Source organism: Acipenser ruthenus, chromosome 18, assembly GCF_902713425.1.
Source record: "Acipenser ruthenus chromosome 18, fAciRut3.2 maternal haplotype, whole genome shotgun sequence".
NCBI lineage: Eukaryota > Metazoa > Chordata > Actinopteri > Acipenseriformes > Acipenseridae > Acipenser > Acipenser ruthenus.
In genome coordinates, this window is record NC_081206.1 from 22,433,712 (window position 1) to 22,449,851 (window position 16,140).

The 16,140-nt window shown below is 36.9% G+C and overlaps 2 protein-coding genes across 4 annotated transcripts in view; one reads left to right on the forward strand and one right to left on the reverse strand.

Annotated features, from left to right (window-relative positions):
• LOC117422997 (chromatin-remodeling ATPase INO80-like) overlaps positions 1 to 1,868 on the forward strand; it is a 46,784-nt gene extending 44,916 nt beyond the window's left edge. For all 3 annotated transcript variants that reach the window (XM_058991563.1, XM_058991565.1, XM_058991564.1), the window contains exon 36: positions 144 to 1,868. In XM_058991563.1, the coding sequence (XP_058847546.1) occupies positions 144 to 343 (200 nt within the window). In that variant the 3' untranslated portion in view covers positions 344 to 1,868. The remainder of the gene's footprint in view (positions 1 to 143) is intronic.
• A 4,716-nt stretch (positions 1,869 to 6,584) lies between these two features.
• Positions 6,585 to 9,241, reverse strand: LOC117424241 (glutathione-specific gamma-glutamylcyclotransferase 1-like). The gene is made up of 3 exons (XM_058991566.1): positions 8,555 to 9,241; positions 8,178 to 8,213; positions 6,585 to 7,791 (listed from the first exon to the last, which is right to left on the reverse strand). The coding sequence occupies exons 1-3, from the start codon at positions 8,723 to 8,725 to the stop codon at positions 7,393 to 7,395; spliced, it is 606 nt and encodes a 201-aa protein (XP_058847549.1). The 5' UTR covers positions 8,726 to 9,241; the 3' UTR covers positions 6,585 to 7,392.
• Between the last annotated feature and the right edge of the window lie 6,899 nt (positions 9,242 to 16,140).

Sequence of the window (16,140 nt, forward strand, 5' to 3'; positions counted from 1 at the left end):
AAAAAATTCTTAAAATTTGCTTTAACGTGTGCTTCTTTCAAAACTGCACGTATGAGCAAACACATAGCATGCTCAACAGATAATCTGTAATATATTAGTAAAACGTGAATCCTGTTATTTTTTCTTTGATTTTTCCATGTTAGGTATTCCTGCGAGCAGCACACTGCAGCCTTCCCTCTCCCGATCCTCCAGCACAGCCACCTTCATCCCTACAGGCGCTTCCTCTCCGCTAGCCTCACCGCAGGGTAAAGGGAATAGCATCCCTGTAAGCCATACTAGCACCCCCAACCCTCCGACTCCCAATAGAAAAAATAAAGGACCCAGTGCACCAGGAGAACAATAGCAGAAACCCTGCATCAGGAGATCTACGCTGCCATTGCACTCTCACTGCACCTTCGAACCCCAGTCCTTTTGCATCGGAAACAGAACCACAGTATACAGGCATCAAAGAAGCGCAGATTTTAGCATCCCAAGATTATGCAGTAATTTAGCCATTTTTAAAGTGGTGTATTCTTCAGCAAACACTAGGTCAAGCCACTTGTGATTCAATATCTAGAAACCAACATTGTACATTTCTTGCCATTCAGCTTTCTGGAGAAGAAAAACAGTCACCAATGCTGCAATACAAATGGGAGGAATAAAAAGACCACCTTGAGGCAAAAATAATAATTTAATATGGAGGACGCACACACAGCAGAGGGCTGCTTTGATGAAACAATCATTTTTTGCCCTTATTTTGTTTATTTATTTATTTTTGGTCTTTAGCGTATGCGTTATTGTATTTTGCCAGACAATATAAATTCAACTCCCTCGTTAGTTGTTTATTTATAATTTGCATACCATCAGGCAAACAAAAGACCAAAGTGTTGAGTAACCGTTCCCGTTAGGCTGGTGTCCAACACAGTTGTAGAATAAAGTGGTATAGTTTGAGCTGTTATCTAATATTTAATTTTTTTACAAAAATCCTTCCTGGTTTTTCATTTAAACAATTGGTGTATTTATCTGTGTCCTGAACAATAACCCCCACCTTGTTTTCTGTGATTAATTCCGAAAGTTTCAGTGTTCTCAGTATTAAATGAAAGAGCATCCTTGTTGTACCATGCAGTGAAACATTTCATGGTATTAATCAGTGTAGAAAGTAAGCCCCACCTTTTAGAATCAATGTCATACCCTTTATCTCTGTATTGTTTTCTTTAGCTGTACAGAGAGCCACATTCCAGTTGGAATCATACTTTTCACATACAGTGCCATCCTTATCAGAAACTGGGACAGGAGAGTGTTACTCATTCAATGTTTCACGATTGTGACACATTGTCCAATACAGAGAGCATAAGTGCCTGCAGAACAACATGGACGAGAGTGCTTCTCTAATGCATTGTACCTTCAGAGGATGTATCTTGCATGTGCTTTCTATAAATTCAAATTTGAACAAAGTACTAAGTATGGCATCGAAAGCTAACTGACATTACTGAAAGAGCAACTTGGTCTGAGCCGGAAACATCACAGTTATCTTAAATAATGTATTCTTCTGGGTGTTTAGTATTATTTTTGTATGTCATTTAATGTTGCATTCATCACATCCTGGTGACTTTTTGAAACTCTTAAATGTATGTCATTTACCTGTTCCCCTGCAACACTGCCCCTAGTGGATTTAAGAATTACATCAGTAAGAAATACCACGGAAACACATGTGGTATTTCCTGTATCCACTGGGGGCAGAGTGCTTCAAGGTGAAGGTCAGTTTTGAAATGTCACAAGGGTGTGATCACTGCAACAGAACATGATATACAAAGTGATTTTAAACAAGAATACATTAGTTAAGATAAATAACATTTGAGTTTATCTTTAAGGGAAGGCAAGTGGATTTTTTAAAACATAAGTTGTTATGCCTTGTAAAATTGTATTATAAGGAATGGGAATTCATTTACAAAATATGTCCACTGAAAAAGTCTGAGGATATTTTATGGGGTTCTTATCTCTAACATTTTGCACAAAAAAATGCAGGAAACAGGTTAACCACAGATGGAAGATGCACAAAATCAAGAGCGGGTTTTCTTATTGCAAACCCCTGAATGTAAAAAGAAAAAAGTGATAATAAAATACAGATTGTTTTGTATTATAGTCTTTATTTTTTTTAAAAGATGCAGCGTTGAAGTAGATCAATTATTGTACCCATGTAAACAGCAACCATATCCGACTAAACGCAAAGAAAATGATTCCGGTGAGGAAAAGCTACATTTACATTTGCAGGAAACCTATTTAAAGGAATGGGTTAAGATAAATCTGACCATTATAAATATACAACTGCAGGTTAGTTTAGTAGAAATACCAAAAAGGAAACTCGCAAAATTCTTCAAACCTTTCATAAAGGTTAAATTAGTATTTAAATACAATTTCAAATGGTAAGTACTGTAATATTTCATTTAAAAGATGACAAAAATAAATTAATTGCACTAAAAAGGGTATTTGGTGTGAGGATGGAATCAGCCTCCATAGTTCCAACAATTACAGTGACAAAATAATGTTTGTCATGGTCCTGATAGACCAAAGAGGTACTTTTCCCACTTATCATTTAGACTTTGGGTTATATCAAGTCATACAGTACCAAAATCTCCTTTAAAAATTCACGGCTTCAGTGTTGTAGATGACACCGGAGTATAAAATCGTTTGCGTTCGTAAACCACGTTGTCTTTTGTGTTTGTTGCCTGAATTCAATGTAAATACTGATGGGGGCTGCTACCCCTTTGTTTTTCCTTTTATGTTTGTCTATTTTTATAGGTAATTGTGTACATATGTATAAACTGCTCTTTTACTAACTGGAGAAACAGAATCAAAATAAACAGAGTGATAGAGAATCCTTTTTAAAAACACATGTGCCTTCTTGTTTCATAATATCTTGCTTGTCTTACAGCCCTGTGTCCAGACTTGGGGTTGCTCATCTGTCCTCTATTGCATTGGATTGTTTCCTGTAGGTGAGATCACACCAAACCGATATTCCTTAGGCCTTGCTGTGTTTTAAATCCAATCTTGAAAATGCTGTCCGTCAACTTGAACCACGTCCGCTATTGAAAATGTTCACAAATCACAGCATGATGTGTAAGTGTCAACAAAGAAAATAGGTTGTGCACTTTCTGAATTCTATTACCCCTGTGTGTTGCTGTGAAAGGTTGGGTCTACAATATATGACGCCTAGATGGCAAATCAAATTTCTGCTTCTGCTCTTTCTACAGACTGGCTCTGGCTGTGAGGCACAAAAGTAGCAGTCTGGCTTTGGGGAAGCAAGTCAAGTACATTGTATACATTATATTATGATTTGCCCCTAGGAAAACACACATAATCCAAATCAGATTATATCCCCCTGGGCTGTAAATTCAATAAATAGTACCAATGGCAAATTCACATTTTTTTGGGGGGCACGGGCATGCCCTTTTCATTAGTCAGCTGCAATTCTCTGTGTAACCACGTCCTCCCAGTGCTCCTCCCCACAGCTGGTAAACAAGAGCCTGGTCTTTCTTCACCCTGATTCTTGGAACTGGTTGAGAACTTTTATTCCTGGAACGGTGACTGATGTTCTAGTACAGAGTGCTGCAGGCGATCTTGTTATTTGTTTATTTAGCAGACGCCTTTACCCAAGGCGACTTACAGAGACTAGGGTGTGTGAACTATGCATCAGCTGCAGAGTCACTTACAATTACGGCTCACCCGAAAGACGGAGCACAAGGAGGTTAAGTGACTTGCTCAGGGTCACACAATGAGTCAGTGGCTGAGGTGGGATTTGAACCGGGGACCTCCTGGTTAGAAGCCTATTTCTTTAACCACTGGACCAAACAGCCTCTTGTTTCCTATGGTTGCACATGGAAGGTATTATTTCCAGCCCTACATGGATATTTTTTAAAGGAGGTACCACACACACATACATACCTGAACATTAGCCATTTTAAATTTTGATTAGGTGCAGGAATACCAACAGTAAAATCTGTATTTATAGCCTCCTGAACTAAGCGTTCATCTCCACATAAAAACCCAAAACAGATTTCCATTTTTTAAGAGGCACCAGAATAAGCTGCTACAATGTTCATTTCCTTTTGGTATATGGCTAAATCTGGTTCACTATAGACACACATCCGCTCATGCACATGATTTGAGCTTGCATACATTTGTCAACCCACTGCTTTGACAAAGGAACTTTATTGAGAGAATCAGAGAACGCTGACTACAAAGTTCTATTGCAGTTGGTGTTAAGTGAACAGTAACCACTTTAGTGCCGCATAACCCATATTGACCCTTAGATTGTGCTACCATGCTGTTTTTGTTCACTTCGCTTTCTGGAACCAGGCCAACTCTGACTTTGGAATTGTCTGGTTTTGTCCCCCAGAAGCATTGTGCTTTTCTTGCTGTTACTTGTCAATGCTGCAAGAAACTGAAATAACTGTTTGTTAATTATTCAAGTTCATGTAAATGGGTCATCCATAAGCCACAGATGTGCAGCCAAATACTCCAAACCAAAGTAAAGAAAACAAAACTGTATAAAATATTGGAAATTGGATACAAAGCAACCCTGAAACTGGCAAGGGGACTGTACAACCACCAACAAAACAACATTTTCACTATTACTGAATTTAATGTTTCACAGCAAAGTGACTGGTCTGTTTTACTGTTAAAATATGCATCACATTTGGTTTTAATATTCCCTGCATGAACAATATAAATGTCCAGTCTTGCATTGTTTTTGTAAAACAGCCCACATGCTGTGGAATGGTATTTGAATAACCCCTTTCCATGTGTAGCTCTGGCCCTATTCCCAAAGTGATGTCACAGCTACTGTAGTAAACAGCAGCATGTCAGGGTGACCTTTGACCCACACTGGGCATAATTCCAGGAAGCAAAGTAGAACACAGCACAGCCTGTCATTTTAAAACCATTAACAACACTGAGCTGGTGTTTGTGAGAGTCTATGACTGCCAACATTTCATGTAATACAGATGCTAAATCCAATTTAAACAAAAAAACATTAAACTAATGGAAAAAATGCAGCCACTCAGACCACTAAGAGTGAGAAACACTACGTTCTGTTCTAAATTCTGCAATTGTAAGGCACTTCTGTGGCTTCAAAACACAACATCAGTATTTATGTATACTTCTAGTCATTTGCAGAGATAACAACGGGCTAGTTACTCAAAAGCTCTTTACTCCAAATCGTCACTTGCATGATTTTTATCAGAAAGTAAATATGCAGCCGATACAAGTTACAAACCAGCATTAAACAGCTCAGGCATTTAATTGCAAGTAGTCCTAAATTGCTTCTAATTATTTTGAAAAAAGGGATTGTTTCCTTTATTTCCTAAGAAAACAACAATAGAGTAAAAAAAAAAAAAATCCCATCGTGACAACAAATGTGTATTTGCAAAACATAATGCCAGAAGCATGGCTTTCATTGCAGAAAAACAACCCTGCAAAGTACTAGTAAATAAGGGATACAATTAAACCACATAGGTAATTGCAAGGGAAGATAATTGCAGTATGCTATAACCATGCCATAGTACTTCAATGTAATTGATGCAGAAAAGAAATAATTTTGAATATGTTTAAGTGATAATCTGGAGGGATGGCTTTCTTAGGAGTGGTAACCTGTACTGCTAAAAGTATTTTAATAACAGTCTACAGTCCTGAACCTGCTTTCAAATCCCAAACCCAAGACGAAAAGGAAGGGGCCTCAGGCAACACTGAAATTCAGGTTGGCCCAGAATTGCTTTGTGAAAGTACAACGACCTCACAACGACCCCCTGCACATGAAGTGCTTAAGAAAGGTCCTTTCTTGGGTGACACTCTGAGGATCACTACATATTGAGTGGTGTAAGCAAAACACTTTGAAAGGGAGGAGGCATAGATCTTTAGCAGGTATGGAATTGTTCATTTTGTTTTTCAGTTTGGGAAACGCTCTTTCATACTTATTAAAACAAAAAAACATAATGAATATGAAGTAAACTGCTACAGAAGGTATGCTAGTGCTGCCGCTGTGCATGATCCAATTTATTTCTAGAGCTTCCCATGTAAGCAACAGGTGTTTTATGAATTGCAATGTACTTTAACCGTACCCAAACATAGCTGGTCATGAATCCGAATGTGTCGAATGAACCCTAGTGCCTAGTCCCTGGGGTGATTATTTAATTGTACTGTAAATGTTTTTTTTGTTTATAGGCAACATAAACTGTGCCGCCAAACTCTGTGTTAAGAATTTTTCATCGAGACATTTTCGGTAATAATACTTTTATCACCACCTCATTCATCTTATACTGCAAGTACGCTGCTGAGCATGGTGTTGGGTACATTTACTTGTACTAATATGAATTAATAGTATATTCAGTTGCCCTTTATTTGCTGTGTTTTAACTTCTCTTAATTGCGAGTTACCCCCAGTTATTCTCGTTTTATGTTGTCATACCAGGGCTCCCACAATAAATCAATTTCCCTTCAAATCTATTTAACGTACATTTAAAAATGTTGCCGTTGTACTCTGAATTGATGAAACAATAAACTATTGTGGTTTTGTGGTATCATTTTTACATGAGCAAATTAAAAAACCAGTCGAGTGTGTGTTGACTTTTATTGGAGTATGGTTGTACATACAATGTAAAAGTAAAAGCTAAATACTTCCTTTCAAAACAAAGGTATTAATTAATCATGATCACCTTGTACCAGGCTTTTGCATACATACAATGTCATAGTGAACATGGCTACAAAAGCACAATAAGTCTATACTGAGAGGCAGACCAACATTAAAACAGCTTCATTGCCAGTATACATTGGTACCATTAAACTCAATTTACACCTACATCAGCTTGGCATTAAAATAATCCTTTCCAATTGGAATTTACAGTTATCAAAGCACCACTGAAAACTGAAGAAAACATATTTTGAAACAGTGTTGATTCATACAGTGCATACATAGGAACCACCCAGGATGAGGCAGAAATGCTGCACTTGGGCACAGCAGCAAATGAGTCTATAAATTAACTTACAGCACAATAGCAGCTAAAATGGTATTTAAAATTGTGATACACCGCAACAATTTTATTCAAATTGTTTCTCTCTTTTGTGGCTAAACAAACAAATACTATTGAACAGACTTCCCTTTCATTTTCTCATATTATATATATACACACACACTATGATATATATATATATATACACACACACATACTATTACTTGTATCTGAGCTTCTAGACATATATGAAGTACCATGTATGAATATAAAGTACAATATGCACATGCAGAAGTGTGCAATAACTATAGACTGGTAAACCTTACTTGGAAAGAGTTAAAAAAAAAAAAGGGGGGGGGGGGGGTTATGAGCTTATGCTCTGTGGTGGAGGAAGGCCGGAAACAAACAGGTTAAAACACAGGCATTGACCGTTTTTTGTTTATCAAGTATGGCAACATGGCTATTATTGCAGTTTCAATAGAGAACAAATGATCATCCTCTACCTCTGGGCAGTACAGTCGCATGAACTCTGCAAGCCGTACAAGGTACTCAATGTTGTGCCCGGTTTTGCCGCTGGACATGGCGATCTGTGCAGCGATCTCCTCTGAACTGGCAGGACCCAGGTAGATGGGATTGTCCGAGGTGGCAATGTAAACCAGTGCCAGCACCGCCTCATCCTCGCCACGCGGGTAGAACTCCACCAGCTCAGTGACGTACCCACCCAGCGAACTCTCTCTGATGTTCAGGTACCTGAGGGACTCTTCTATCTGGGCACCATGGACCTCATAGCCAACTCCCCATGTGCAAGCCTGAAACACACACACATGCATTTCACTTTAGAACAGACATATAGATTTAAATATGCTATTAAATTGGTATACTCCAACCAACTTTAAATCTCTAACTGCATAGAAATATCTACATGTATTCTACATCAGCACAGCTCTCATAAGCAAATCGTTCTCTTTGTAAAATATTTTGGTTTGTTTTCACACAAATACAAAGACACTGTTGCAGTAACATAATATAGGCCATAATAAATTGCTGTATTGTTGTAATTAATGAAGACTGTGCAGCAGGGTAGCTAAAGTGATACTGCAATTATATATATATATATATATATATATATATATATATATATATATATATATATATATATATATATCGCAACACGGAAAACAAGAAATGTACTTACTTCACTATCTTCCACGAGGGTAACCACTCGCCCAGGCTGCAGAAATGGAAATAATCACAGATCAGAACACACCGCGCAATGCAGTGACGCTAGAGTTGCATCAGACTGGAATTTACATAGTAGACTACTGTCACTGTATCTGTTTAATAAAAACATTGCCTAAACAGCCATAGATTTGAAGTATAGTACTGTTACAGGTCAATAAAATGATTGGTTATGAGAGACAGATAGATAGATAGATACCGTATACATACATACACACAATATAGGGCTAGTGACCGACATCCAATATGACACTTTATTTACCCCAATTCAATTGCCTTACTCAGCCCAAAACCTCAGCTACATAGCCTACAATGATAATAGTACCAACTCACCGTTTCTTTATTGCCTCTGTGGAACGTGTCCCCATGCCAGAACTTTCTGCTGTAGCCATTGATGTACCCGATTTTGCTTCTACTGAATTTAAAATCAGGTTTCCAAACCAAAGAACCGTACCCGAAAATCCACAACGAGGATTTCTCTGTCACGATTTCTTTCAGCTTCATTTCGATTGTTGGTGTATTTGCAATTAAACACGGCAGTTGTATTAGTGAAATAAGAAGTGTTAGCTTTTAGATAAACGTTGTTGGTGAGAAGATGCTAAACATCAGACTTTGTTCTGCAGTCGGGTTTGTCTGATGCAATAATGCAGGTGTTATTGCTCTATAGGTCGATTCAAAACTATTAAGAGGTGCCTCTTTTTTGAAGTTTGAAGTATATATTTGACCCTTTTCGCTTTCGCAGTATTCATTGGTGCAGCTGGATTTTTTCTTTGCCAATTTGCAATTTTAAAATGCTGTCATGTTTTCGGTTTTACAAAATAAAATGTTAAATTCTAAAGTTCGTACTTATAGTCTATATTCTAGTTGGAATACTGGAATATTACAACAAGCTATCAATCTCGGACTCCAGAGCATAACCTTTAACTAATTTTCTCACCCAGTTACTAACACCAGACGCTGTGATACAGTTCAGTTGAACTATGCATGTATTTATAATCCCCAATTCCGTACACACGTGTCTGTTTCTCATCGTGATACCTTGCAGATTGGGCCAATCAGACTCCGTAAAAGATGGTTTATGGGTTTTAATGTGTCCAATCATGAGCAGCAGACCGGTCCCACTCAAAATACCCTTTTTATTTTTTTCATTGGACACGAGGAATGCTAAAACCTCCCTTTCTATGCCCGTGATAGGATACACAATGTGTCTAGTAGGAGGAAGTGAATTGTTACTGGTTGTAATAGACGTCAGTTTGCAGACCACATGCATTTTTTTTATAGTCTTGGCTGATGCAATGTGGCACAGTGTTTTCAGTCGACCATCCCTAGTCACAGGCAATAACGAATAGGGTTGCGTCAGGTATGGTTTGTGATCGGAATTGTATACAGAAACAAAATATATTGAATATATTTTTTATACAAGTCCGTGTTTATTTTAAGCCATAGTTTTTTGTTAAGAATACAAAATAGATCAGTTGCCATATAGATAAACTGTATTTCAGAGATAACGTGCGTGTGCAGTGCGGATTCAACATCCATTAATTCAGATTGCATAGATATACCGTTGTGTTGCATTCAAACTTGGGTTTCAGAGCGAAACATGCAAATTAACTTGCCTTTTTAAATACACTTTTTAAATTCTAAAATTAATCCACAAATGACACACACACACAAAAATAAAGAAATGGAAAAAGAGCCAAAAATAGGAAGGATTCATATTTCATATATCAACAGGAGGTTGTGTGTATGGCTTGTTTTATGAAAATGCCAAGCAAGGACAATAATGGAAAGAGTCATATACAGAAACTAGACATACATTAACTGTTTACAGATTGTTAAGGACATGACGTGTTTATTGTCAGATTAGGACTTCATTGTGCCTCACAGTGCAGTCACTGAAATGTTATCTTTCTGTCGAAAGACAAGCCATGAAACGGACTGTTCACCCTATTGAGGTTCCTGTCTTTGAGACACCAGTTACCCGAGGACAGAATGGAATGGAATCAAAGTGTTTCCTACAAGATCTGAACATACTTTCACTCAGCTTCCATTGTGCCTGCTCTTAGTGCTAAGTTTGAAAGGTCCCTTTTTTCTAGAGCTATAATTAAACCCACCTAACGTGTCTTTGTTTTATAGAAATAGTATGTTTAAAGAACAACTTGCACTATTGCACCACTATGTCATTGTAGATATAACTGATTGTAATCCTAACTTGTTGCATCCTAGTTCATATTGTATTCTAGTAGTATTATTGCACTTACTGTAAACTATACTGTATTGAAATATTAATCTTGCATTGTAACCCTGTACTGCCCTGTAACACCTGTAAGTCACCTTGGATAAAAGCGTCTGCCAAATAAACAAATAATCATTGTATTTGAAGTTTTAAGGTAATAGAAGAGTTTACCGGTCTGCTGTTTTGAGGGGTATCTTTCCTACACTACTAGTTTAGCTAACTTTACTAGACCTGTATACAAGTCTGCAGTGTAGAAAGAGTTAAGGACCTCGCAATAAGTGGTCACCTGCTCTAACAGCCAATAAACAGCAGATTGATCTGTACAGGAACAATTATGCAATAATCCAGATTTTCCACTAACATACTTCCAGATGTGCATTTTTAGGAAGAATTTTTCCACCCTTTTATATGTGTCTGTTCTCCATGGCTTAAGAGCAATCCTTTGGCGATTCAGGTCTCCTGTCATACTACAAATGCCCAAAGAACTTCCCCTGACTTAAATAGACAGTTGTTGACAGATATTGGCTTTTAGCTGTATTGCGGCTAGTATGTGTAAGACAGACTGACGGACACATGCTGTATGAGAAAAAGACTAGGGACATAGTGTAAGCAGAACAAAGTGTAGAAGAGCACAGTTCAAGAAAGCAAGGGATAATCATAAAAAATACATATTATATAAACTTGTTTGCAGTAAGTTACACTACTGGTTTTATTTCCTCTCAAAATCCAAACCCTTAAACACAAAGACCTGTGTGCCTTTTCACCCTCATCTGCTGTGGTTCATTTTTGTTTCTCACAAGAACTTACCTCATTTGCTTTCCACTTTTGCTTACTTATGAATCTAATTGTACATATTTTTATGACATATAACTTACTGTGAAAAACAAAGCTCATGTTGGGGCAAGTGTAATTCCTTAAATGTAATGATGTGTGTATTTTAACAATAGTAGGTGTGTAGGGTTCATATCCAAATCTTACGTCATGATAATTACCTTCCACTTACAGTGTGCTTCTTTGAAACCCCCTTCGTTAATTAAATCTTGTAAAATGACATTCCAATCATTCTCTGTTGTTGTTTCTGCTAAGGCGGTTATTTACCATGCTTGTTTCTAACTATTCCAGCAAAACAACCTTTACCAAATACTTCTAAAAGCTGAATTTCTGAAGCAGTTTTAGAAATGACCAGAAGCGGTGTGCAGCTGTAATTAATGTGGAGTAGGTGGGGCTAGCAGTTGAAAGGTTACATTGCCATATGATTTGAACAGAATGGCTGTTCAATCTTGGAGTTTAGGATTCTTCTGGTATAAGCAGGTTTAGAAAACAGAACTTAGAACCACTCAAACACCATGAAATAACAAGTAGTAGACTGCAAATTAACACCATAAAATAGTAATGTAAAAAAAAGCAATTCAAATGACATTTCAAGTTATTACAACAGTTAAAAAACATTACACAGTACAGTGCAGGAGGCTGTGTTTAATACACTCCAATAAATCACTGCACATTTGCCACAAATCCTTACCCAAAGGAATCTAAAGTCTCCCTTTAACTTTATTCCTTCGTGTTTCAGTGTGTGATATACTGACCGTCCTCACTGAATACAACAGTTGAATGATGTTTGCCATAGAGTAGATTTACAGATATTAGGACTGCAGTACGGAAATATGTCACAGTTTAGATAATTAAATATTCTCCACTGTCTTAAATATTGTGAATGGGAGATAATATTCGGATATTCCTACATTTTAGTAATACAAAACATTGCTTTATTTTTTTCTTTCTTGTGTTTTTTTTTTTTTAAATGTAATATTTTTTTGTTCTTATAATATACAAATTAAATATATACTGTATATGAATGTGATATATTTATTACATACTAAAATTGGCCTCCCAGGTGTCCAGAAAAAATGTATGGTTCCTTAGTGCCTCCTAGTGTTTATTTATAATATAACTCTGTAGCTTTCATTTGTGAAGTCTTAGATGCTGTAGCACCTGCCTACCAAGCATCTACTTTCAGCTCACTAACTGATCTGCTTCCATTGTGACTGAAACTTAATGTGAGGGAAGCCACTGCATTAATCAGTCCCATGAGGAACAGGCCATTTACACAGAAGTGTGTACTTTAGACTGAAGGCTCTGCATTAGAGACCCTTGTTTGCTGTACAAGTTTACATTGACTCAGGGGGCTTTATTTATTGTACTATACTACATAGCATAATATTTCCCATGACAGATAGTACCAAGGGGTAGCTACAAGGAGGAGTTGGGGGAGTCGGAGGGATGTGAATGAATCAAACGCAATAGAAGGGTAAGTTACCAGTCTATTTGTATTGCTCTGATAGGTCAGAATTGGACGACACAATGTCAGTCCTTAGTTTATCTGGTTAGATCTGTGTGACTCTGTACAGTGAGTGTGTCTGTGTATGTGCTGTGTGTGTTGTTGTGTTCTGGGTGTAGAAGTGTACATTCTGGTGTGCATGAACCGTAGGATGAACTCCAGGGTCCCACCAAAACATAAATATTGCCGTCTTCTGCTTTTTTTCACTCTCAAACGGGCATCTGCCAATATCAAAGGGGGCCCTGCTGGTATAATCCATTTTTATGCACAGCAGTTCAAAGACAGACTGGATTTTATGCAGTACTGGCTGTCAAATTTCATCCCTCTTGAATGGGTGCATTATAAAAAGAGATTAAACAGGTCTACCTTATAACATTGAACTATTAGATAAATCTTGAATCATGCATTACCTCTTGAATCATGCATTATCTAAAGATAGATAAACTGAAGAAAATCTTGCATAAATTACCTTAATTTGATAAATGTTGCTAAAATTACCTTAGTTTCCAGATTAAGTTTTTTTTTTCATAATCAAGGGCCTCATATTATGATTTAAAGTGAACAGCCCCCACCCCATATAGAAAACAAATGCATTTACTGTAGTGGCCTTTCTTTAAAAAGTGATGCGTGAGAAAAACATTTGGCCGGTCTGTTCTGGGCTTTAATCAGACAGGAAAGCGGAAATGATGTCACTTGGTAACAAACAGGAAGCTGTGATTATAACACAATGAAAATGCTTGGCTATATGAGTAAAACCTGGAGCTCAGAGAAGGTTCTAGATGGGAAAACACACACTAGGGGGGGAGAAGAGGGTGATTATAGCAGGTTGCAACTCAAAGGTTTTACCAGATGGCTGATTGCAGTGATAACAAGTGCTTTGGCTGGAATGTCAGAGGAAATCATTTAAAGACAAACTAGAAGCTGTATATTGTAGTGCATTTCTTATCAAAGGGTGCATTTACAGTAATTCCAAACACTGGAGTTGTGAATGAAGGAAACATCATGTTTCAGATGGATTATATAATTGGATCAGCAATCACATTAAGCAAATATTTTAGGTCTCTAACATACTCTTGTGTGTGGCTTACTACAATGCTTCGATTAACCCTGTACTGCATTGAACTTAGCATACTGGACATTACATTTGGTGGTCAAGATTTTGGATCATTACTGTTAATACTTTCTTGAATTGGACACTATATAGCACCCACTTCATAAAGGTTACATAACACTATGTGCATAACCCTTCATAATCACTGGCACAATAGGTATTCATAATATTGTTGTCAAATGTGTTGTCATAACATTACGTAACAATAATGCTGCAAAAAGCATATGTTTAAAAAATCTCAATAATTACAGTAAAAGTCACAGAAATGCAATTGACAGTCATTTACATTTGTAAAACATGTAATGACAACATGTTATGTTGGTGATCAGATTTATTCTGAAGGATTATGCACGTAATTATAGTGTTATGTAACCATTATGACGGTGTTATGAATGCTTCCGTACATAGTGCCCAATTCAAATAAAGCATTACACATGATATGACGTGCTTGACTGGAACTCACCAGCACAAGAAAATGCCTTCTCAAGTTACCAAAGACTTGTAATGGCTTAAACTGGAGGTGTGCTGTATTTTTTTAATGTGTCTAGTTGGTCCATTTAAGGAACTTATTACTGTTGTCAGCCTTTTTCATCATGATGTATGTTTTTATTTCAGTGCATTTTTAATGCCTGATTTTGCACAGTACCGGTACACCAAGCAATCTATTTGGATAAATAAAAATATACATTCATATAATTTTCTTTTTAAGTTACATAAAACAACATATTGATTCAGAGGTTGTTGTTTTTTTGTACTATACAACACTTGTAAAAGCATTAGCCAAAAGGTTTGTCTAGCTTGTTGCTACAGTTTTACTTCAGATTTACGGATTACAGGTTTCGTTCTGAAGACAAAACATAAAATGTCAGAAAAATGAGCTGCTGCAAATTCTGTTTTGTCAGCAATGCATCTGGAATTGTAGATATGCGGTTTTACCAGCTCAGTAGACTTTAAAAAAACAACTGACACAGAAAAGGCTAAATTGGCTTTAAAAAAATGTTTGTGTTGGAAGATACAGTATATCCAGCATGCTAATTTAGGTTTAATATTTATACAGACAATGCAGTCTACAAGTGTGTGCATTCTGATATTTACATATAAACAGTTTATACGCTAACCTGGGACACCATTGATTGTACTGTACATAGCCACAAGGTTGTATATATTTCAAGGTGAAAATCTGAAAAGTAAATCATGTAGAATGATTTGATTAATGTCTAGTCTCGCACTTACTGTAACTGTCTTTTTAAATGTATTTTTGTTCTTGGAGAGTTTAAATCTTTTTTTTAAAATTATTTTAGAACTAAAGCATGACACTTATATGTATAGAAATTGTTAATAATATTGTGGATCATGCAATATCACAAGGTGTTTTACCAACCATATTTTCTTTTGTATCAAAAAGACAACATTTAGATTGAAATATGAAGATTGTTTTTACAAAAAACAGAAGCCCGACTACTGCTTCTAGTCTATCTGTACCTGTGTGAAGATCTGTTTTTGACACTTATTCGTTGCTTTGCTAGGTTCTGGAGAGTGTTTTGTGGTGACTTTAGTTTTTGCCCTTATTTAAAGCGTGTGAGTTTGTGTGTGTGGGTGTTCTGTGTGTTATGTTATTGGGACTCTGGTCACCAGTTTGTGCTCACTAAGAAGGAAGGCATATGTAGTTTTTTAACACAGTGTTGTGCCTGATCTTGAAGCATCTGCTCTGCTTTGTTAAGTAGATGCTTTTTTTCCCCCCATAATTTGCTCTTTGCTTGTTTTTGTTTCAGAATTCCAGCTTAAGGGTTTTGGTAGCCAGGGAAACGCATTAGGATTTGAAGCTAATTTTGTACTCAATAAACTGGAGACAAGAGGAGACGACGGGGAGGGAGGGAGGGAGAGGGAGGGAGAGAGAGAGAGAGAGAGAGAGATAGAGAGAGAGAGAGAGGTGTGTGTAAGGCATTATTATTTCTAGGAATCAAGCCAATCGTTTTGAAATTGAATGGACATTTGATGAATACATTTTTTTTTGTATAGCTTTCATATATGGAAAACAAAGCAGTTTATGTATTTTATTGTACTGTTAGTTTTATCATGAAACTGGGTAATCCAATATTAAGAATGGATTTCCAGCCACATGGATTTGATGTTTGGGACCTCACAGGTAAGGACATTTATTTTACTTCCCAGTTCAAATGTCCCATGTTAACTGGCTGCCATTTAATAAAACTCATAATCTTGTTCTGACAGCT